The 25,744-nt window shown below is 40.6% G+C and overlaps 1 protein-coding gene across 7 annotated transcripts in view; it reads right to left on the reverse strand.

The window, feature by feature from the left end:
- LOC148038009 (ARM repeat superfamily protein) overlaps positions 1-25,744 on the reverse strand; it is a 144,986-nt gene that overhangs the window by 27,347 nt on the left and 91,895 nt on the right. For 6 of the 7 annotated variants that reach the window (XM_087667899.1, XM_087667896.1, XM_087667903.1 and 3 more), the window contains exons 16-18: positions 2,353-2,457; positions 1,796-1,954; positions 56-100 (exon numbers count right to left, since the gene is read on the reverse strand). In XM_087667899.1, the coding sequence (XP_087524025.1) occupies positions 56-100; positions 1,796-1,954; positions 2,353-2,457 (309 nt within the window). The remainder of the gene's footprint in view (positions 1-55; positions 101-1,795; positions 1,955-2,352; positions 2,458-25,744) is intronic. The other variant, XM_087667891.1, reaches the window with a different exon arrangement.

The raw sequence follows: 25,744 nt of genomic DNA on the forward strand, positions 1-25,744 counted from the left end.
CAAAAAAGAACTGTACAAGCCTTCAACATAACTCCTAGATATGCAACCTAATTACCTGTAAAATTCGTCCTAAAAGAGGAGGTAAATCACTTGGAAAGCACTGCACATACACGGTAAGCAGACCAAAGCATCAGCTCCCTCATTTGAAACCACATTTGTTCTCCTAAATCTTTTTCCAATAATCCGTACTTTTTTAAATGTAATACTTCATCTATTAAAGGTGGGCAAACACAACACTTTTTGGCAGAATACTTGTTTCATTTCAAAATGTTCCAGTACACAGATGTTTCCAAGCGAGAAATCTTATAGTCAAAAACAACAATAAAACCATTCTAGTTGATTACTAATGTACAAATTGGCTGAACACTCCAACTGATCAGTAAATATCAAAGTACACACCTTTTTGGAAAAAATGTTGTGATCACCAGTAACAATTTGGTTGAACACTCTTGAGTGCAGCCAAAGAAGTTCAAAAGCACTCACGAAAAGAAAACATATTGAGGTCTATCCAATCCTCAACTGACAAGGCTGTCAGAGAAAGAGAGAAAGAAAGAAAGATGTATTTATGTCTCTACAATGCCAGCATTGCCTATGAGACAAAGTAATGACTACATCTGGCCATGTTGTCTCACTCAAGAAGAACAAAATGTGTGTGTGTGTGTGTGTGAGAGAGAGAGAGAGAGAGAGAGAGAGAGATCTTCCGAAAAGAGAGTAATCACAAAGGTCCAAGATTACTGGACCCAAACAATTTGGTTGAACACTCTAACTGAGTGCAGCCAAGGAAGTTCAAAAGCACTCATGGAGAAAAAAAAGCATATTGAGGACTATCCCATCCTCAACTGACAAGGCTGTCAGGGAAAGAGAGAAAGAAAGATGTAGTTATGTCTCTAAAATGCCAGTATGGCCTATGAGACAAAGTAATGACTATATCTGGCCATGTTGTCTCACTCAAGACAACAAATGTGTGCACACATGCGCGTGCGTGTAAGAGAGATCTTCTGAAAAAAAAGTAATCATCAAGATTACTAGACCCAAAAGGTAGCCAGATTGCAAAGATTCTGCAAGTCCAAAGTGTGCAAAAGTGCCCGCAAAAGAAGAAATTAGCATAAGGCTGCAATCTGCCGACCAAGTATTATCCAAAAAGCTAGAACAACTTGCCAAAGCCAAAAGAGGGACAACAAAGCCTGATAGAAGAAAACACCCAATGGAAAAACAGTACTATTCCAGCCAATGCCAGAGGACATTAGCTGTTGGAAATGTGATGGGTTCAAGAAATGGTTGAAGGCTAAAGAGAGAGAGAGAGAGAGAGAGAAGAAGAAGAAGAAGAAGAAGAAGAAGAAGAAGAAGAAAAAGGCTGCCAGGGGGGAGGGAAACGTTATCATGCCAAGGAAACCATTTCACCCATAGATGGAATGGCCTTCTGTTCCAACAATCCTCCCTTTCTGCAGTATATATCAAATTCACGCACCCGTGCATGCATGCACACTCATGTTTGCAACATCACAAGATCATACACAAGACAATGTGAAGCATAAACAAGAGCAACAAGGACAAACAGAAATGATGAAGATCACATCAGAGTTACCACAAAGTGATTCCCCGAGAAGTCACTCACAAAAAGATCCAGCCAAGAGTGAAGCACCAACCAAGAGCTAGTGAACGATGAGTTAGACTGGAACGCAAGTCAATAATGACAAAGATTCATAAGAGTTCCCACAAAGCGATCCTCCAAGAACTCTCACAACAAGCTGAATCCAAGAGATGCATTAAAAACTATATTCCCTTTAATGCTTACCTGGATCAGTATATCCACTACCGGAAGAGTAAGCATCATCCCTTTTTCGTTTACATTTCCAATGACTGTATCCAAGATTTTTACAACAGAAGCTGAATGTATGCGTAGAAATTCCACCCCTCCAAGCAGCACATAGCTCTCAAGTATCTTCATGGCTATCTGAGGCAGCTCAGAGTATGGAAATAAAATCAGATGCTACAAAAAGTTCACAGCATACAACACTGCCTCATTAAAGTCGTTTCAACTAACAAAATACTAGCTGTGGCCTTTCTGAGAACAAACAATGAGCCCTTTGCTGAGATCAAAACATATATCGAAACAGGAAATTGAAGAACTAAACTCTCTGAATTGAAATGCAATATCTTCACCTCACTGACAAGATATCACGAGCACGACTTAAAAAGATCAATTCTGTGATAGTAACATTGAATGATGTGCCTATTCCATAAGGAGCACACACAACTTTTTCACCCAAACCAAAAAAAGAAAGAAAACAAAAACAAAAAGATGCATTCAACTCCTAGAAGGTTTTTATGTTGTAGGTTAACCTCTTTTACCTGGACATTGTCCAGATTTCTTTCCATGATAGGAGTAAGGTGAGGAAACAATGCCAAAATCTGGGGAGTAATTGAAGGAGCATGTTGCAAGGTTGTTTGCCATAACTGCAACCAAAAAATTTGTTTGTTCACTTCAAAACATAAACAGCAAACTTAAAGACTGTACATCTCAAATGAGATTTTTCATTAGACTAGCACTAATGATTGAATATTTATTAATCACACCAATTATGAACAGTAAATGATGTGTGAAAAGCTATACGTGGCCTAAAAATTTGGCAGTAAGAATTAAGTGCTCCTAGCTCTCCATGACATTCAATACTCGTCAATATCTATTTTTTAAAACCTAAGCCTTGTCAGTTATGGCATTGTAACTAGCTGTGTGTAAAGGAACCCAAACTGGATTCCTTTCAGCCATAAAGGGAAATCCATGGATCTTGATAAGAACAAGAAGAAAGATTCTGTGAAATCAGTGAATAAATAGATACAGTGTATGACAGGATCCAATCTTTAGTTCCCATATTTTATGTGAAGCAATGATATTACTGGTAATAATATTGCACAAGCTTCAGCTGTTATAATGTCAGTTGTGGCATGGTTCAAGTAACACACTGAAGTTGCATCCTTCTCCAAGCTCAATTGTTTGGGAGACAATTGAAAGCTGCCAGTGACTGCCCAATTTGCTGATGTGGGTACACATCCCACACCATCACAAGGGAGTCCACCACCTTGAAGAGAAATAAATTCTTTGCAAGGCAGGCCAACCACTGTACTCTACTTTTTTGATAGACTTTTTTATCACACCAATAGAGAACTGCCACTCATGAATGTCCAACCAAGCAAGGTGTGGGTCTAAAACTTACCCACAACCCAATGACTCCAATCCTCCTCCAAGGGAGGTCCAACAACACGAGACCTATCCAAGGCTAGCTTGCAACCCTCCTCTACAACAAAGTTTTTCTTCTTCTTTTTTGTGTGGTGCAAGTGTGTGCACATGCGCACATCTTTTTTCTTTTTTTTTTTGCAAGTAAAATGTGGCTAATTATATTACTCAAAAAAACTGATTACAACAGAGTGATCATACTCAATAGACTAGCTAGAGCTGATGCAAAGTGACAAATACATCATGTATACAAGCCTCTCAAGGCGGTCTGGGGGTGATAAGGGCAAGAAGCCATGGAGGGGGGATGTATCGCCATCTGGGGCTGCCTGCCTACATCATGAAGAACAGGTCTTGGCCGCCCCAAGTGCACGTGAAATGACAATAGAACTCCTGACGAGCCCTGGACTCTTGCCCTGCACCTGATCCCATCGGCCGCAGAGGGAGTGGATGATGGAGGTTCAGAGCTCTGCTAAGGTCGCCTGTACTGAAAGTCTCTCTCCGCCAAAAGCCTCCTGACACTGCACCTTCCAGATATGCCATCCAATAAGACTCCCTATGATCTCCCATACCTCAGAGTGGTCTGCAGTGGGCTCCAGTACCTGGTGGATGGGTAGAGCCTCCAAACCAACCACTGTGCACAAACCTATCTCGATAATGAATATCATGTCTTGCATCCCGGCCTCATACAGAAGGTGACGACCCTAGCTGATTGCCTGCCAGCAAAAAGCTCCCCATGAGATACATCCAAGGCTGGGTGCTATACAGCAAAGGATACAGGATACTCCTCTCCACACGAGTTGCGCCTCCTCACATGACCAAAGGCAGTGCTTTAGGGTTTCCAATGGCTGTTGTGTGCAGCGCTTACAACCTCCCTCCTGCATCTAGGCAAGCCAACCTCCCACCACCAGACCTCCATGTACCACCAACCATAAAAAATACAATACCCTTCTCAACCTCCAACTATCCCATAGGCAACGCCAGAAAGTCCGTCGAAAAGGCTCCATGATGCTATGCTCCGCCCAGAGCCTGCTACGTGAAGGCGCCCAATCCATATCCTCCTGCATCAGTACGTGTCTACTAATATTGGCAGTGTACTCCAAGAACCTTAGTGGCTTCGTGGCGACCGCAGTGGCCGGCCATAGCCACTCTCCTGGATTCCACTCCAGCTCATCAAGTGGTCTGCTCTCCCAGATCCAAAGGTGCCGCTCCCTTAGCTCCCTCCAGAAAACATAGGGGTCCAATTGCCATGTCTTCCCCTGAAGGCCCACCACCCAAATCCTCCTCCACGAAAGAGCAGGCACATGTGCACATCTATGTTAGGGGTGAAAAAGATGTAGCTGAGACAACTACATGCGTACAACAAGCACTAGAAGTAAATGAACTCAAAAGCACGAAGCATGAATGAATGATGATGGATTAAAAACAATGGTGATGCAATATTGCCTCCATGTATGTCAGGTCAGGCCTAAGGGCAACGTCCCTCACTCACATTCTCAATCTCCCTCACTCCCACATTTTGCACAAGAGGATGGATGGAAGCAAGAAGAAGAAAGGAGAAGTTTACACACACCCGAATGAGCACTTCCATTCACTATTTAGTTTTTACAAATGGGTTTGGGATTTAGTGTTCCCTTCATAAGTTGGGTGCCCTTCCCACTTTTTAGGATCTTGACTATTTAGTTTTTACAGATGGGTTTGGGATTTAGTGTTCCCTCCATAAGTAGGGTTCCCTTCCCACTTTTTAGGATCTTGATGGGTCCCTTTCATGCATGCATATATCTTATGTTAACCGGGTCCGTCCCATCAAGGGTGAATAGAAAATTGGCACATGCTACCTCTCACAGTTACAAGTCTTCTTATCATCTCCAAGATACTTCACAATTTGCACAAGCGAGGCCGGCTCTTGAATAATGTTACAAAATATTTGTACAATCATAAAAAATAATGTAAATATATCATGATTGTACATTGTGAATGATAATGCCTAAAATAATATAATGCAATCTGAAAAAATAATCTCTTCCAAAACATTTCTAGACTTCATATTTGCATGCCTCTGCTCTACTTTGAACTTGCATCCATCTTTGTATGAATGGTTAACATTTAAACCCTCCTAGATAAGTGCCAATCCCATGGCACTCAGCATCACCATAGAATACTTTAGCTTGCACCAAAGACATGGAATGTTGGGATGTCAATATGTGATATTGGAAGGAGTAGTGACTTTGTGGTTCTTGAGAGCTAGTGGTTGAAGTGGCATCTGATGACAATTGTTGAAGAACTTTTGGTGTTGATGGTACCCCTGACTAATCATTACCTTTGGTAGATTATCTTGAGGACAATGAAATGCGATGTCGGTTGCAGAAGATGGAGAAATCAATGTTGAAGAAGAGGTAATGGCACAAAGATCTTCACAATCTTCTATAGCCACAATGGAAAGCCTCTCGTGCATTCACTCTTTAGAAAAGTGCTAGTCTTCTTGTTTATGCACATGCCATGATCTGTTGATTTAGGAGGTGGGTCAAACTCCAAGTAAGATTGGAGCGTTGTTCCACACTTGAGAACCAAACCAGGTATAGGTTTTGTACGAATACTTATGTGAGCGCACGTGCATACTTAGTTATGTATTTAGTTAGAAGAAGGCTCCATTGGTTCTTCTCAATAACTTAGAACAAAAGAAAGACACTTGGAAGATGGAAGATGTCACATGGACATGAAATTTTATTGCTTTACTTAGCATTTGATTAAAAGTCAATCAAATGTGCTAATGTCACTTGCACATGTGAGGTACAAGTCAAATATTACACAGGGTAGAACCTACGGCCCCAACATATCAATTGGTACCAAAGGCAAAAGTTGTAAAAATTTATATCGACTAGGTTTTGTAAAAATTCATTCAGGCCAAGAAAAAGAGAGAGAATAGGCTGTTATTTTCTACTATGGAGAACCTTTTGTTGCGTACAAGCAACAAACAAATTTCAAGCCTTTCCCGCGTGAAAATTAAAAATCTCTCTTCTAGCATTCTCTCACCTTCTCCAGCTTGTGCTCAATCATTCTCGATCTTTTGGATCAAATTTCAATCAATCTCTACTGTAAACCCTAATTTACAACAGAAATTAGGATTTGATAGCCACCTCCAGATGAATGCTCACAATTGAGGACCTACGACTTGAATTCCAATAGTTAAACTTGAGGAGTTTCAGGGGGACTCAAGAGGTCAACCAGTCAATATCAAATTTAAAGCTGAATTTGTCTTTCAAGGAGCAGGATAAAGGCCAATCTCCAAGCAAACCAAGGGGCAAATTGCTTTGGAGGTTTGGAGGTTTGTTGGTCAATTTTGATAGCAAGAGACACTTGGAATAGCAGAGAAGATTAAAGGATCTCAGTTGCACTCCTTCCATTCGCAATATAAGATAAAGAAATACCACAAGGAACGTCAATTTTGGGACTAACAAGGTGTCCAATGTCCAAGATTAAAGTGGTAAAGTGTGCATTTTCAATTTATGTGAATTTTATACTTGTTGTAATTAGTGCTTAATCAAGTTATTTACCTCCCTATCCGAGGAGAAAGGCCGGTTTCATAGTTCCATTGCCAAGATACCATCAATTCCTTTGACTTGGTGGGCCCAAGGAGCCTCATTGAAGATCTAGTGCTGAAATTGTATTCAGCTAGGCATTACAGCAAGAATGTCTTTAAATAGTGAGATGGGATTAAACAAGGATGATGCCCCTCTATCTGAAAATTCACAAAGTGTTCGGGAAAATGCAATGCCTGATCTTGGATAAGGCGCACAACATGGACAACAAGCTGATAATGTTGGTTAAGACCAAAATGTAGGTCCTTCTAGGCCTTTAGAAGCTGATGATCAACAAGAGGAAGAGAAATTTGATGACCAATTAAAGATCACTTGAGGACATCAGCTAAAATGTCTATGCAATTGGCAAATGATCCTCAATTCATATGCTTCTTGAACCCTTTAAAGGAGGGCAGCAAAGGCAAGAAGAGGAAATCATCTTCAAAAACTTTGGGATAGCAAGATCAAGGGAGTGAGCCTGGAGTGGAAGCACCAAGTGGAAGCAAGAGCTATGGTGAAAGGAGCAAGAGCAAGACAGAGAGAGACATAAGATGTGGAAACTCCAACAATCACAATGTGTGACCGGCCTTCCCGTTATTCAAATGTCGCTAGAAGAATAAAGAATGAAGTGACATGATGGGCGCTCGCCCCCTATAGTATGCAAGTGTGCAGATACCGTCAGTATAGTAATACACAAGCGGCTAGGCACATGCACCTTTACCTCCAACCACCTCCCACTTAAAGGTGAATGTACCCCTAGTGAGAACTTAGCAAGAAAAAAAATAACAATGTACAAATATACATAAGTACAACAAGATAAGGAAAGATACTATCTCATCCAATGTCCATCAACTTTCTAAGGAAGGCAAAATGCTCCACTGAGAAACTTTTCGTGATCAGATCTGCAAGATTTCGATCGGTTGAGATCTTGACAAGGTCAATAAACTTGTCCTCAACGACCTCTCTGATAAAGTGGTAACGCACCTCAATGTGTTTGGTCTTCGCATGGAAGACTAGATTCTCGGCCACGGATTCTTGGCTAACTAGACAACACTCAAAATCCGAATGCAATGTAGAGACCACGTGAATAATACCAAGGTCAGCCACTAGACAACCTAACCAGAGAGCTTCCTTGCAAGCCTCAATGGCAGCAACATACTTGGCCTCGGTAGTAGAGAGGAACCACATCAATAATACCAAGGTTAGCCACTGAATCCAGTGTTGGGACCACATTAGTAATACCAAGGTCAACCACCATATGGCCTAACCAAAGAGCCTCCTTGCAAGCATCAATGGCTTCAACATACTTGGCCTCGGTAGTAGACAGGACCGTGCATTTCTGCACCTTGGACATCCAAGAAACAGCACCTCCAGCAAAGGTGAAGACATAGCTAGAGATGGACTTTCTATTGTCTGCATGTCCTGCATAATCAAAGTCAGTGTACCCTACAACTCTTATATCCCCGCCACCATAACATATACACATAGCTATTGCGCCCTTCAGCTACCTCATGATACCCTTGACGACATCCCAATGTCGTCTGCTAGGTGTAACCATATAGCCTGCCACAAATCCCACTCCAAATGCTATGTCAAGAGGATTGGCTATCATGGCACATATCAAATTGCCCATGGCGGATACATAAGGGATCTTGGCCATCTTGGCCTTCTGCTCATTAGACTGTAAACAATCGGTCTGACTAACCTTCACATGAAAAAGTAGATGACAACCAATAGACTTACCATCCTGCATATGAAAGCGCTCAAGGACTTTCTGGATATACTCCTTCTCTGATGATAGATAAAGAAGGCCCTTAGAGCAATCGCGCATGATGCGCATCCCAAGAATATGTGAGGCCTATCCCATGTCCTCCATCTCAAAGCTCTTCTTAAGCGGAGTTTTCAAGACATCCAACTCATCATGAGCTCTCCTAGCAATAAGCAAATCATCCACATAGAGTACCAAAATCATACGACTGCCATCATGAGCCTTCTTCGTACATAAACATGAATCCATAGCACTACGACTATATCCCTATGAATGCATAAAAGCATCAAACTTGCAGTAAAATTCCCTAGATGCCTACTTAAGGCCATAAAGGCTCTTTCTCAAACTTGCACACTAGGTGTTCCCTACCTTTTTCTTCAAAGCCCTTAGGCTGATACATATAGATCTCATCATACAACTTCCTATGTAAAAAATTCATCTTTACATCTATCTGATAAAGGTCCAAATCTAGCTGAGCAACCAATGCTAGGACCAAGCATAGGGTTGTCATTTTGACCATAAGAGAAAAGACTTCATCAAAGTCAATGTTGGGTATTTCACTCACGCCTCACTTACGCCTACGCTCGTGTTGGTGATTACCAGTAGATAACTAGGGCACTTTTTACTCTCGGTAGGAGAGGTTTTTTTCCCCAAACTTATGCTATTATTTTGTATGTGCTTATGACACACACTTACAAGCACTTACCGTGTTCGGGTGTGAACACCCCCTACAACCCTAAGGTTTAAGGGTTGTACCTTGTACTTTCAGCTTACACTCTTTCAGTCTATTGCATTGGGTGTCGTGCTTTACTCTCACACTGGTGTAGACACATATCAGGCTGCCCGTGATGTATTTGAAGGGCTGCTGCCCATTACATTTGGTGATTCAGCTAGAGTTTCACCAAGTGAACTCAATGTTCAGCCAGCTCCTCCTTTGGAAATTGCAGACAATCAGCCATTGGCTAATCTGAATATTCAGCAAAGTGCTGAAACTGAAATTCGGTAAGAGCTTATGCACAGTCAGGAGGCAAGACAAATGCCTAGATGGTATTCACAGACTATGAAAGATAGTCATCTGGATGCAACCATGGCTGGTTGTACTAGAAGGCAAGCTCGTATGTATGATACTGCACATGCCATGGAGTTCGTTATAGTAGCTAGCACCCTTGATGATGAGCAGCCTGAATGTTTTGAGGATGCACAACAAAGTGTGAATTGGATGGCAGCGATGAAAGCTGAATTGGATTCTATCACTAAGAATCAAACATGGGATTTGGTGTCTTTGCCATTTGGGAAAAAAGCCATTGGAACAAAATGGGTCTACAAGCTGAAATGGAATGCAGATGGGTCCATTAACAAATACAAGGCAAGGCTTGTGGCCAAAGGCTATGCACAGAATAAAGGCATAGACTATGAGGAGACATTTGCTCCTACTTCTGGTATGACGATCATCAGGTCTATGGTTGCTTTAGCTGCTCATTATGGATGGACGGTGCATCAATTGTATATTAAAACTGCATTTTTACATGGGGAACTTCATGAGGAAGTATATGTAAAGAAGCCCATCGGTTTTGTAGTTGAGGGCTTGGAACACTTGGTTTGCAAGCTGAATAAAGCTTTGTATGGTTTGAAACAAGCTTCTAGAGCTTGGTATGCAAAGATAGATGCCTTTTTCCTTAGCCAAGGGTTCATAAACAGCTCATCTGAGTCTACCCTTTACGTATGTAAAGAGGGGGGATCCATGCTGATCATTTGTCTTTATGTTGATGATCTCTTGCTCACAAGGACACATACTAATCAGATTTCAGCATTTAAACAAAATTTGCAGCAAACTTTTGACATGTCAGACTTGGGGTCTTTGCATTATTACTTGGGCATTCAATTCATACATGATGCTAGAGGTATTGGATTATCACAGTCAAGATACATTGGTAAACTTCTTGAGAAGTTTGGCTTACAGGATTGCAAGCCAGTCTGTACACCAATGGGACCTACACTTAAGCTATCATTACATGATGACAGTGATTTGTTTGATATACACATATATGCTCCAGCAATTGGATGTATTATGTACTTATACAACACTAGGCCAGACATATAGTTTACAGTTTCAACCTTGAGCAGATATATGCATCAGCCACGCATGTCACATTGGCAAGCTATTAAGCGTGTCTTCCGTTACTTGCAAGGTACTAGATCTCTTGGATTGCTTTATGCCAAGGGGGGACCAATGCAGTTACATGCTTATAGTGATTCTAATTGGGCTGGTAATTATGATTCACGTCACTCCACTAGTGGCAATTGTTTCTTTCTTGCCTCGTCTTGCATATCTTGGCTTAGCAAGAAACAGTCCACTGTTGCCACATCGTCATGTGAAGCTGAATACAAGGCAGCTTTCACTACCACAGTTCAATGCGTATGGATTAAATGCTTGCTAGCTAATCTGGATATATCTGTTACAGAGCCTACTCCTTTGTTCACTGACAATCAAAGTGCCATTGCAGTAGCACAGAACCCAGTGTTTCATTCACGCACGAAACACATTGAGATACATTATCACTTTGTCAGAGAGAGGCTACATGCAAGTGATATCAGCCTTGTCTATTGTCCTACCACCAGTAATGTGGCAGACATCTTCACCAAAGCTCTTCCTCGTGAAAAATTTAAAGCATTTTGCCATCCTTTAAATTTGATCTCATTTGGGGGCGGATGATCCTTGTACTCTTGATCACTCTTCACTCCAGGGGGGTTTGTTGGATATTTCACTCACGCCTCACTTACACCTATGCTCACATAAGAGTGCCAGTGATTAGTAGGACACTGGGGCACTTTTTACTCTCAGTAGAAGAGGTTTTTTTCCCAAACTTATGGTATTATTTCGTATGTGCTTATAACACACACTTATGGGCACTTACCGTGTTCGGGTGTGAACATCCCCTACAACCCTAAGGTTTAAGGGTTGTACCTTGTACTTTCAACTTACACTCTTTCAATCTATTACATTGGGTGTCGTGCTTCACTCTCACACTTTCTACTGTTCTATATACTGAGCTTCGATCTTGTCCTCTCTCATAGTCAACACCATATTTCTACTTGAAACCCTTAGCTACCAATTTGACCTTATAAACACGCTATCTCCTATGCAACCTAGAAAGCAATAACAATGTAAGGGGACTTGTTAACCAAGTATATGACAGTAGTAACTACCTCAACCCAAAAGTACCGGGGTAAGCCTGTCTAGCTAAGCATACTGCAAACTATCTCCTAAATGGTCCCATTCATGTGTTCGGCAATACCATTCTGGGAAGGGGTGTAGAGGGCGGTCAACCGACTCTTCATACCCCGCTCACCGCAAAACTCCTCAAAAGCTTTTGAGACATGCATTCCTCCATTATCTGACCTTAGGCATTTCAACCTATATCCAGACTGGTTCTCAACAAGGACAAGCCAACGCTGAAAGGTAGGTAAGAGATCCAATTTCTGCATAATAGGGTAAGCCGAGACCTTATGCAAGTAATCATCAATGAATGTGACAAAGTACTTCACACCACCTAGAGACTAACAGGATATAGGACCACATACATCTGAATGAACAAGAGCCAAAGGCTTACCCATGCGCTTAATGCCAAACTTCTTATGCGTATTATGTGTCTACTTGCCATATAAAGAATGATCACAAGACTCAAAACACTTATAGTCTAGGGATATACTTCACACCACCTAGCAACTAACAGGGCATGGGACCACATACATTTGAATGGACAAGACCCAAAGGCTTACCCATGCACTTGATGCCAGACTTCTTATGCGTATTACGTGTCTATCTGCCATATAAACAATGATCACAAGACTCAAAACACTTATCGTCTATGGACCGAAGATACTACAAACTGATAAGCATTTTCATTCCTATTAAAAATATGTGCCCAAGGCGACAATGCCAAAGAGATACATGTGGAACTGCAACCACATAACCAAAACATGGTCAACTAACCCAAATACAAGCAAAGCATAGAGATACTAGACTTAACACCATATGTAATAACAAGGTTCCTACGAAAAATCGAGGAATCACCAAAAGAGACAACATATCTTGCATTATCCAAGATGCTAGCAAGGCAAGGCTCTTCATGAGAGCCGATACATAACATACATCATAAACACATATGCAAGGCTAACTTGGAAGTACCAATAAAATGCTTTTTGGACAAGAGGACATGCATGCAATGATGGGGCAGCCGTAGTACTTTGGTAGTGACACTAGTTTCCATGTTATGGTGGGCTTGGGACTACATACAAGAATGTATGGCACAACTCCTTATGATATGCAGCAACCAATGCATGGTGTAAGGCCTAATGTATCCAAGTATGATTGGTAAGATACATAAGCCCATGTATAACAATATTGGCATGATGCTGGGGCACAAAGTGCAAGTTTCGCAACACATGTATGCAGCCCACTATATTTAGGACTCGTGGTATTAATGATGGTCATGCAAATGCTCCTTGTAGTGTTGGTCATCAAAAAAAATGCAGCTAGTAGTATATGCAACATATGGAAAAATAGATCTTGCTATGGCTGGTAATATGCAAATTCCCATACACAGTCACATTGCAATGGTCCAAAGTATACAAACAAGAATGTTTCCTCTTCTTCTTCTTCTTGTTCTTGCTTGCTTGAGCTTGTGCTTGAGAGAGGGAGTGTGAGAGTGTGAGGAAGTGAGTGTGTGAGGGTGAGGGACCGAGAAGGAGAAGCTCTCCATCTTCTCCTCTCTTCTTCTCTTCTTTTCTCTTCTCTTCTCTTGCTCGTGGCAATGGAGCTTGGAGTATGGAGCTTTCTTGAAGCTTGCACTTGGATCGTGGAGCTACCGGAGTGCGCGGGAATGTGAAAGTATAAAGTATGCAATGCTTAAGGGAAAGAAAGGCCTACAACCTAGTGGAGATTTCAAGACAAGTAAAGTTATAGGTAAAGTTTCCATATGCTTCTTGGTGAAGCTTCAACATTGTTTCACCAATAGATGCAAATTGGATAAAACAAGATGAGTTGGCACACCATCCTCAATTGTTGCAACTTTACCAAAATGCATTTTAGTTAGAGCCAACTTTGGTGGACTCAGTCAACAAAGCAGAAGTCCAGAGCATTGGCTAATGCTCAAGAGGAGAGATAGCACTTCCACTCCACCAGTTGTGGACAACTCTCGTATGTAATGCATCTTGGATATATTTAGCATGCATCCAAGGTACTGTGCTGACAGTATGTCTGCCATGAGGTCACTACTTAGTATATTAGTGACTATGAGATGTATGCAGATAAGTATGAGTTTCATCCGGGCACTGAAACTATACTTTTGCATCAGTTTATGATTAGTTGGGGATGAGTTTTTGCCTCAGTTTTGAAATCAAATTTAGTTTCAGCTTAGTTTTTTATTAGTTTGAGAGCTATTTATGGTCACTTTTGAGATCAATTTTGCATTGGTTTTGCATCGATTGCTGATCAATTTTTGCAATCAGTTTGTGATCAGTTCTCTGATCAGCAAGTGATCAGTTTATGCTCAATTTTCAATGGTTTACAGCTAGTTCCATATAGACCAGCATGTTAATAAATGCCATTGATAGTTTCAACCATGGTTTACGATGAGAATATGCATTACTGTGATTCTGAAGTCAAAATAGTTGAGAAACAGGAGTTATGGATACAACCAATAGGTTTCTAGCAACAGTTTTGGACTGATTTTTACTTTTTTGTTATGTATATGCTGGCTGGAAATTTTCAGCAGATTTGGGGCATATGGTATGGTTGGACAACAGTGGTCAATGTTATGATTGTGATGCCTTATGGCAATTCTAGTGCAATATGCTTTTCCTTCAGCACAATGTAGTGCAATCAAGGACAATTGTAGAGATTTCAAGGGGGTGGTTTGTCACGACAACATGAAATTTTATTGCTTTCCTTAGCATTTGATTAAAAGCTAATCAAATGTGCTAATGTCACTTGCACATGTGAGGTACTAGGTGGTGCCTAGTGTTAGATTTTGACCTAGACCAATTTATCAACCACTAATATCAGTGGTGACATTAGAGACTAGGCATTTATTAATTTATTAATTCCGGTCTAAGGGCTAATAACTGCTCAAGGATTCTTGGAAGACAAATTGGCCTAGCCAATTTAATTACTGATTGGTGAAATTAATTTTTTGAGCAATAGAGTAATTATTAAATTACTTTTCAGAATAAATATTTTAAAAATTAATTTATAAGCTAGAAATGTTGAAAAATGAAATCAGAAGACTGCCACTTGGCAAAACTTGCCCATGTAAATGGAAAAAACGTTTTTAGGGGCTCGTGGAAGTCTATTCCAGCCATTGTGAGAGAGGAAGCTATTAGAAACAAGGAGAGCCTACTGATGTGATTTGGAACCACCAAGGATCAATCCTACAATATGTGATAGCAGTTTGGGGACTTCCAAGAGCAGGCAACAACAGCCCAAGGTCCTTCTGGTACCAATGATGGCAAATAGGATGAAGCAACAGTTTGTGTGGCAGTCCTAAGCTGTAGGAAACAGCTTCCATGACTGTTTGAACAAGGCAATAGTAGTTTTTTAGTATTTCTCATGATGAAACTTTGAGATTTCTCTCTCTACAGCATTCTCTCTCATTCCCCAACCATCTTTCAAGTTATCTCAGCATTTTCTAACAGTTTGGGCCATCAGAGAAAGAGACTTTAGTCAATCTCTACTGTAAACCCTAATTTACAACTTAAATTAGGGTTTGACAATCACCTCGAGATACATGCTTAGAATTGAGGGCCTAGGACTAGAATTCCAGCAACTAAAATTGAGGAATTTCAGGGAGATTCAAGAGGCCAACTAGCTAATATCAAATTTGGGGCTGAATTTGTCTTTTACGGAGCAAGGTAAAGGCCAATGCCTAAACAAACCAAGGGGCAAATTGGTTTAGAGGCTTGAAATCAATTTTGACAGCAAGAGGCACTTGGAATAGCGGAGGAGATTAGAGGATCTCAGTTGCACTCCTGTTTACAATATATGATAAAGAAATATCACGAGGAGCGTCAATTTTGGGGCCAATAAGGTATCCAATGTCCAAGATTAAAGTGGTAAAGTGTGCATTTTCAATTCATGTGAATTTTATGCTTGCTGTAATTAGTGCTTAATCAAGTTATTGAGCTCCCTATCCAAGGAGGAAGGCCAGTTTCAGAAAAAGTGTGGCTAGCAAGAAAAAGGGGTCCTTAAAGAAGGTTACAAGGAGATGTCATTGGCTAGTTGGTCATTGTTCTGGGGGTAGAGACTCCGGCAATCATGGTGTCAAGAGACTTGGCATGTATGGCCAAAAGACATCAGGTCTCAAGAAAGAAGAGCTCGTAACACAAAGCTATGGATTTTATTGAAAGGGAATGAAAACAAAGAGAGAAGGTAATAGATAGCAATAACAAGGAACCAATGAACCCCTAACTGTAGCTTCTATCTTATTCATAAAATCTTATGTCCAAACCACATACAGCATATGCATCAAGTTCTGAGACTATTGCTTAGCATAAACCTGGCTATATTCAACCCCATATCCAAATAGATCACCATATATAAGTCTGGACAGCAAACAATGAATTTGTAGTTCAAAAATAGTCCAGTACATAGATATGAACAGTTTGGAACTTATTCAGCCCATATAGACATGATAATTCATGCACTGAATCACCAAAATACCTCTCTTTCAACCATATACATCAGTCTTGTAACCCATGATCAGAATAAACCAAGATTCAAGCAAATCAGCCCACTTTTCTGTTGATTCAAGACAACAAAGTATGTACATGACAGCAGTAAGAATCAGAACAGCAATACCCTGCTGTGATTCAGCCTGTAATACCCTGTTTTCAGGCCTCAATGATCAGTCTCCTTAACATGTACATATCAGCCCTGAAGTATGCCCTTGATCTCAGCCCAAAGCAAAATTTGTGTTGGCCTCCTACTACACATCACAACCTGTATTCTGCTTCTCGTCCTCAGTTTGCTCCTTGTCTTCTTCCTTGTATCTCCCTGCACACTAATAGACACTTCTGCTTTTCACCTATCTCCACTCACAACTCTAAACTTCACGTAATCAGGTTAACCGCATGTCTTGCAATCTCTTTCACACTTCCACAAGCATGTAAGACGGGCAATGTAATGTACCTCCTATCATGTCACTTCAATTGACTTGTATTCCTATTCTAATGTCTGCCTCCAAAGCCACACAACAAAAGCTGCGAGTGCAGTTCTGAAGAGTGATTACCCTCTGCCCTCTACATGTATGCCGATGCTGGAGTCCTCAATCTAGTCAACGGTATGGTTGACCTAGTCAAATCATAAACTACTTTTGACACCCCTCTCAAGTCACAAGAATTGGGATCATTCAATCACAAGAGTAACATAGCAAGACCATTAAAAGGAACTTTTGTGGGCCTATGCGCATTACTGCATTAGGACTTCCCTCCTTTCCTACCTTGTGTTTGGGGGGAAAGTCCTAAATGAGAGACAACGCAGGTATCCACAGATTAAGAGGGAGCTCTTGGGAGTTGTCATGGCTCTCAAGAATGATAAAGAGTACTTCATTGGTGTTGCTATGGTGGTCGAGACTAATTGCTTGCCTCTTCTAGGTATGATCACAAGTTGTTCTACTCTGGAAATTGCCATGCTTAGTTGGATTGGGTACATAAAATCCATGAATCCTGAGTTCAGGCACATAGCAGCCCTCATCTACTTACTTTTTCCCTTGCTTGTTTCCTTCATTTGCATGCCGCTTCTCCCATGCTTGTTGGTTGCCTACATCTCTTCGGCCCTTCAATGCACTCTCTCCTATGTGATCTCTTGATGTCATAATGGAGGTCTCTTAAGTACACCCTTAGAGCAATACAGGCAAAGGTGAGGTACCTCAATCCTGGCTTAAATCCATTTTTGTGCAGCCTTGCCTAGTCCTAACTTTCATTTCTTCCTCTCTCTCCCATTTCCCTTACTCAATTACACTTCTTCCACTTAAATGATTCCGTTGTCTCTATTCCTTCCTCCCCTTTTCTACACTCCAGTGCTCTACACCCGAGTAGTAATTCGGGTCCACCTGAACTTTTGCTCGAGCACTCTCCTTCTATCTTTGTGCACTTTGCAGAATTCACTTGAGTCAAGCAATACGCCGCAGCTACAATTAATGTGCTGCCTTGATTGGATACTTCAATTTAATTCTCTCACGCCACCATGGGTGGTTACTATGTCTAACAAGATAGCTACTTTTCTCAAGGTATGTGCAAACAATTACTCCTTCCAAATCATTTCGTTTTATTGGGCTCATTAAAGTCCTTCCAACTTCATCTCCCCTCTATTCGATTTCTCTCTCAAGTTGCCTTGGAGTTTCTCTCCCTCTTCCTCCCAAGACTCCACTCAAGCACTCATCCCCTTCTTTCCTTTCCTTTCTTCTGCTCAAGTGATGCAGCCATTTCTCTCCCCATACACGAGTGGCTCTCGACTTACCTAGTGGCCCTCGAGTGCCCACAAGGTTTTGTATAGAGAAAGCTCTTTCAGCCCTCTTCTCTTCTGTCATCCAATCTAATTCTCTCTATGATGCACTTGGCAATGTCCAAAACATAGAATAATCATAAAGCATAGTCAACTTGGTGCAGCAATCATCATCAAGCGCATTTGTAATCTCTACTACAACGAGATGACGGTTTATAAATACTTTAGGGTTACTTAAAATTATATTCCCCCTTGGATTGTGAGATTACTATCAAATCCTCTCTATTTCAAATGGCAAATCAACTTCAAATTATTCACTCACAAATCCATTTCTTATTCTATTCTATCCTAGCCACGCAAATTTCAAATTAAGCCCGTCCTAAGATCCAAAGATTGGATCTTTACCTCTCAATCCCAATCTCAAATGCATAAGCCTCTTATCCCCTACTCAATGAAAATGTAAGCATCCTAGAGTAGTTGATTCTGTCCATGTCCCAAAAACGGAACTAAAAATGTCAAGCTAAACACACATGTGGGACCTAGACAAAACTCCTATTATTTCAAGAGCTTCAATGCTTATAGACTCAACCACTTCTCATACACTCAAGTCTTGCAGCCATCTACTCTCCTCTTGCTCTCCCACACAAGACAACAAACAACCAAAAGCTTGTAGTAGGCTCACCTTCCTACCTGCATATGCTCTCAAATATTCAATGATGGCCTGACAACCCAAGTAGCACTCCCTTGATCTCCCACAGCTCCTTCACCACTAAACCGCCCCTCTAGTACTCCATGAAAGAGAGAGAGCTAGAGAACAAGAACAAGAAGAAGGTGGAGAAAAGGTTCTCCACTCCCAATCCCCCCCCCCCTTTTTTCTGCAATAGGTAGTTGTATTAATTACGAAAAAATACAAGATTACATGATGCAGGCTAATTCTCGGCCATCATTCATAAACTCAACTCTCATTTACAAGCAACATGGAAAAGGAACGCCAAGGAGTACAAAAATCAAGGCAAGTCCACTGAAGAGAACACCGGATGCCAAGGAACTAAATCCTTTGCAAACAAAGTGTCACCATGCTGAATAAGATCAAGCTGCCACTCAAGAAGTCCCTTTAGCTTGGCAACATAATTTTTGATACCCAACATAATATTGAAAAGGAACACATTGCGCATGACCCAAATATGCCCGCAGCCCCGGAATCTCTCTCTCTCTCTCTCTCTCTCTCTCTCTCTCTCTCTCTCTCTCTCTCTCTCATAGTGGGTAATTATATTAATTACAAAAAAAGTACAAGATAACAAGATTACAGAGTACAGGGTGGCTGCAGGCCAATCATATATAAACCAAGTACAATGGATTCAAAAGGTATAAAAGGACAAGAGTGGAAGAGGCACCCCAGGACTAGACAAAAGAAAAGGGGATCAAGAGTATTGACCGGATTTAGAAGCATGGACTTGGGCCTTTGCTGCCAATGTCTCGACACACCATCTTCAAAGAAGTCTCCTAGCACTGCTAAGGGATTGGGCCTCTAATGTTTGGCCCACAAGGAGGGAGGCCCATCTGCAAGATAGAAAGTAGAACCTGGGTACTTGCGGTGCCATGGCGTGACGACACAACCAATCACATCAAATGTCAACAGGGCTGGAGGATCACGAGCACGTTGTTGTGGCTCTTGCTGTTTGGGAGGTTGTAGATCCTTGATGGTAGTGGAAACTTGAACACTAGGCGCATTGGAAGACTTATCGCGGCATTGCGAGTAAGTGCAAAGGGGGTCCTGCGATGGAGAAGGATCAACACGTACTGTGGGCACAAGAGTCTCCTTCGCTTTACCTTTATCATTCGAGGTTCTATCTATATCCTTGTGTCTCTAGGATAGATGGGAAAGCCAGTTGCTTAACCTTTGACTGACTAGGCTGGACAACATGCTATTCGTTTGAACAGGGGAGCACGCTTTGATCTTTATCCATGGGCTGATCCATCAAGGTACTTTTGTGGTCTAGCCATTCCGTTGCAAAGTGGCCCAGTTAACCACAAGAGAAACAATGGCCAACGAAACTACACCATTTGAGCCAAAACCAAAGGGGCCTCATACCACTACAATTGAGGTGCAACCAATTAGCTCTCTCTCTCTCTCTCTCTCTCTCTCTCTCTCTCTCTCTCCACGAATGGGAAGAAGAGAACAAAGGTAAGAGGAGAGAAGAGCTTCACCCTACTACGTCCCTCACTCACACACTCACTCTTCCTCACTCTCAGGTTTTGCACAAGAGGATGGATGAAAGCAAGAAGAAGAAAGGAGACTCTTAAGTTTGCACACACCCGAATGAGCACTTTTATTCACTTTTTAGTTTTTATACATGGGTTTGGGATTTAGGGTTCCCTATATAAGCAAGGCGCCCTTCCCATTTTTTAGATTCCTAATCGGTACCTTTTGGTATATGCACACATCTCATGTTAACTAGGTCAATCATGTCAAGGGTGAATAGAAGATTGACACCCGCAACCTCTCATGATTGCAAGTCTCCTTATCATCTCTAGAATACTTTACAATTTGCACAAGAGCAAGCCCAACTCTCAAATAATGTTACAAAATACATGTACAATCATAAGAAATAATGCAAATACATTATGGTTCCACGTTATCGATGATGGGGCCCAAAATAATGCAATACAATTTGAAAAAATAATCTCTTTTGAAATATTTCCAGCACTTCTTATTTGTGTGTTTCCACTCTGCTTCAAACTTGCATCCATCTTCTTGCGCATGGTTAACAACATGGCTTGTACTCCATCAACATGCTCCTTCACTGCGAGCAAGGCTCTCAATGTTCACTTTGTCCCACCATGACCAATCTCTAGATGGCTTTCCCCTAGTCCAGCCTTGCGAGGTAGAAGCAACAGCCATTGACGATTTCCAACCTCTATGATGAAAAAATAAAAAGATAGGGAGAGACAAAAAGAGCTTGAGCTCTTGCAAGACACACAACAAACAAAGAATGAGCACAATTTAGGAAGTTGAAAACCCTAGTCTTTCTTCTTCTTCTTCTTCTTCTTCTTCTTCTTCTCCACTATACCAATTTACCAAAAAATAATGAGAGACTACAGCATACGTAACATACAAGCAGTCCATAGTATGAACACACTAACTAGAAAGATGGCTAGATAGATATCCCATAACTTAGGTGGATTAACTGATGTCCAATTGTAAAGTACCACTAGAATGATATGCTCATGTAGATACAAACCACATCAATGATATGAATACAAAAACGATCATCTAAGTACATGAGTGCCAAACTTGATATCTCAACACTCCCCCTCAAGCTCAACTCCATCACCTATACTCCAAGTAATCTTTGAAATAGTCGAAGTTTTTCTACTGTATGAGATCAATGTCACCTACCAAGACCCACTCTCTAATAAAATGATAATGAATCTCAATGTGTTTCATGCATGCATAAAACATTGGGTTCCTCACCAAATGTATATTGCTCATATTGTCACAATAAATGACAACTCTCCTATCTATCTATATTCCCAAATCATCAAGCAGCTTTTGCATCCAAGCTACATCACCTGCTACCATAGCAACATCCTTCTACTCTGCCTCTATACTCAATATAACACTAGCCTATTTCTTATTACTCCAAGTTACAACCTCACTTCCAAAGGAACATAAATAGCCAATAGTGGACTTTCTCTCAAACACATTGCTTACCCAATCTGCATCAATATAACTGAGCCAACCTCATACAAGATACCAGAATCCAATGTGGCGTTAAGATACCGCAATGTGTGTCTCACACTATCCAAACGAGGCTTATGAGGCACCTGCATAAACCGACTCTCCAAGCCAATTGTGTAGTCACAATCTAGCCTAGTGATACTCGTGAAGATCAAACTTCCCACCTTCTTCCTGTACATCATGGGATCCTCCAATATCTCACCCACATCAACACTTAGCTTCACATTTTGATCCAATGACACTAAGATTAACTTAAAATCATTCATATCATACTTCGTCAACATATCCTAGATGTACTACCTCTGTGAGAGTCATATCCCCTTAGATGTTCTTATCACCTCAATGCCAAGAAAGTACTTCACCTATCCTAAATCTTTCATGTCAAATTTTTGCTTGAGAAGGCTCAGCATATACTCCACCTCTTGCACCTTATCACCCCCAACTATCGAATCATCCACATACAAGGTAATCATAACAATGCCTCTATTACTCTGATGCCCATAAAGCAAGTAATCTATATTTCCAACATGAAAACCAATAGAGACAAGATACTATGCTATCTTGTCATGCTATGCTCTTGGTGCATGTTTTAGCCCATACAAGGCTTTGCATAGCCTACATACTTAATTAGCATGACCCATGATTTGATAACCCTTTGGCTACTCCATGTATACTTCTTGCAACTCACCATGCAAAAATGCATTTTTTATATCCATTTGATGTGAGACCCAACCTTTTGTTGCAACCCTTGCAATAACAACTCTTACAATTGTCATATTTGCCACTAGAGCAAATATCTCCTCATAATCAATCCCATAAGTCTGTGCATAACCTTTTGCAACTAGTCTTGCTTTACACCTACTCACACTTCCATTTGCATTATGTTTTACTTTATAAACCCACTTACAACATCTAGCTTCCTTTCCTCTAGGTAGTACCAAATCCAAGTCAAATTTACATCCAATGGATCCAATTCATCCATGGCTTTCTCCCAACGCACATGACCAATAGCTTCCTCAAACAAGTAGGCTCAACTTATTTTATAACCTTCGCCATATATGCATAATGGTGGGCAACATAACCATCATATGTCAACCTGTTTATGAGATACCTTACTCTTGTTGACCTGCGTACTTGCAAAGCACTCTTTGATCCCTTTACATCAGCCCTGGTTTTTCTTACACTAGGTGTATGCATGGTTGTCATGTTTGATGGCGTCTGATTAGTACCGTCTGATACTAGTACGTTACTAATCGGACTAACAAATCTTGGACCTACGTCCGATGAAAAATTTTATACATATAATTTTAATACCTATATTGAATGTTGGGACTCAAAGTAATATACTTTAAACATTTCGAGACTTTATACTAAAAGTTTACATATTAAAAGCTTGAGGTTAGAGAGGATGGCCAATGGAGAGCTTGAAAGTGGAGGCAGGGTGGAGATATGGCGAAGGTGAGCTTTAAGGAGTGGGATTAATACACAGTTTTTAGCTTTCGGAGCTAATTTCTTTCGTACCATTAGGAATGTGTATATATGCAATGCATCCAAATACTTTAATATGTGACCAATCTAGTTTCTTGTCAATAAACTTCTCTTATGGTGTCATATCATGCACTGCAATAGTCGGATTTCTATCCGTAATAGACACATTTGTAGAGATAGCTTCATCCCAATAATAACGAGATATATTCTTTTCATCCAGCAAGGCTCGTGCAATTTCTATAATGTTCATGTTCTTCCTTTCAACAACACCATTTTGTTGCAAAGTGTACCTGCATGTAAACCGCCTTTGAATCCCATGTTGTCTCAGAAAATTACTAAATTCATTGGAGAGGTACTCTTCCCCTCCATATGACCTCAGGCACTTAATATGCACATCTATTTGTTTCTCAACCAAATTTTAAAAATCTTGAAAATGAGAGAACACCTCACTTTTCTCATTCATGAAATACACCCGTACCTTCCTTGTATGATCATCAATAAAGGTTACATAATACTCACATCCAACCATTGATGCAATATTTTTAGGACCCCACACATTCCAATGTACAACATCAAGTAAATACATACTTACATGTTTATCATCAGAAAATGCATGCCTTGTCAGTTTTCCAAGTTGGCATGCTTCACAAACTTTCTACATATCAGTCACTTTGAACTTAGGCATGCCAATCACAATTTCACATGATTGCATATTCTTTAACCGTTGCACATTTACATGTGCCAATATGTTTATATCAAATGTGAATATCAGCTAGAACTCTTACACCTTGTACAAACATAGCAACCTTCAACTCGTGTACATTTACATCTAAGGTAAATGTCCTTCCCACACGCTTACCTTTTGCAACCAATTTACATTTATTCCTGAAATCTTCTACAAAACAACTATTCTGATCGAATTTTGCTTGCAATCCCTTCTCCACTATTTGCCCAACAAAAACAGAGTTCTTTGAAATGTTAGGCACATGTAGCACATCAATCAAAGACTTAACTTTTCCATCCTACATAGACAATGGAAGGCTCCCAACATGAGTAATAGGACGCATGTTTTTATCACCTGTTTCCACAAAACCAAGCATTTCAAAATTTTTTATTTCTCTAAACCATTCTCCATGAGACGTCATATGGTTAGAGGCACCTAAATCCACATACCATACATCATCAATCATTATTGCTAATGCATCTGCATTTACTACATTCATCATGTGTTGCATAATAAACAACTTCTCATTATCAACCTAATTACTAACAGATGCATAATTGTTATGTTGTCTTCTCCCATTTCTATTATTTCCACCTCTTCTCTTTTCTGGACAACCATATACAATATGACATTTCTCACCACAATTATAGCATTCTCTATTATCATAACCTGCATTTTGTTTGCCATGCCCTCTATGGCTCCCCTATCTCAAGACTTGCCTCTACTACCTATATGACTGCTCTTGTGAGTCATGAGATTGCCCCTAATTTTTCCAAAGCTGCCACCACTCTGGCTTCTACCACCATGACCTCTACCTCTACTCGTATTTAGAGTAGAGCACCTATTCTAAACTGTTCTTGCTTTGTGACAAAGATGCAGCAAGACCTAACTTTTTCTCTTCTAATATCAACATACACATTCGATCTGCAAAATCAAGAATGGTGTCTCTTTTGTTAATGGAGGTTCGGAAACTGCTTGTACTCCTCACCCAAGCCATCCAAAAGTGCAGCCACTATAGTACCATTATCAACCCACACTTTAATAGATCCAAGAGCTTCAAAAATGATCTTAATCTTCAATGCATAGTCATTAATACACAGATTGCCACACTTGACATTATTTAACTCAGACTTCAACTACAACTTTCTAGCTTTGTATTTGTACCAAACAATTTGACTAGGTTATCCCATGTCTGTGCAAGACTATTTACATCCTGTATATGCCCAATCATATTATTTGAAACATTGATAGAAAGCCAATACATAAATTTCCAAGCACCCTAGTTCCATTTCTTGAATACCTTGGCTTGCCCAGGCGTCGCATTTTCCTCCGGTAACTCTCGAGCCTCAACATTATCTCCTTCAATATAGTCGTAATATTCTTTATCCATTAAAAAATTTAGTCAATCAATCTAAACTTCCAAGCATGGAAGTTATGCTTGTCAACCTACAACCTATTTGCGAAGTGACGAGGCTTGCAGACTCCAGAGTCCATGAACCTTAGCAGATTCACACACGAACAATCTCTAACTCTTGAACGGAAGTGAAAACACGCTCGAACGTGAATCCGAGCACACAAGTTTAGACCAAAGGTCTATAATACTCCCTTGAGTACTCCAAGCTCATGAAGAAGGCTTAACAATTGGAGATCGTATAAGAGAAATCTCCACATTCTTATTACGACTCAAAGCTCCCCACTTCAACATTGCTC

The sequence above is a fragment of the Lygodium microphyllum genome, chromosome 3 (genome assembly GCF_053477565.2).
Source record: "Lygodium microphyllum isolate KBCC chromosome 3, Lygodium_microphyllum_v1.1.10, whole genome shotgun sequence".
Classification (NCBI taxonomy): domain Eukaryota; kingdom Viridiplantae; phylum Streptophyta; class Polypodiopsida; order Schizaeales; family Lygodiaceae; genus Lygodium; species Lygodium microphyllum.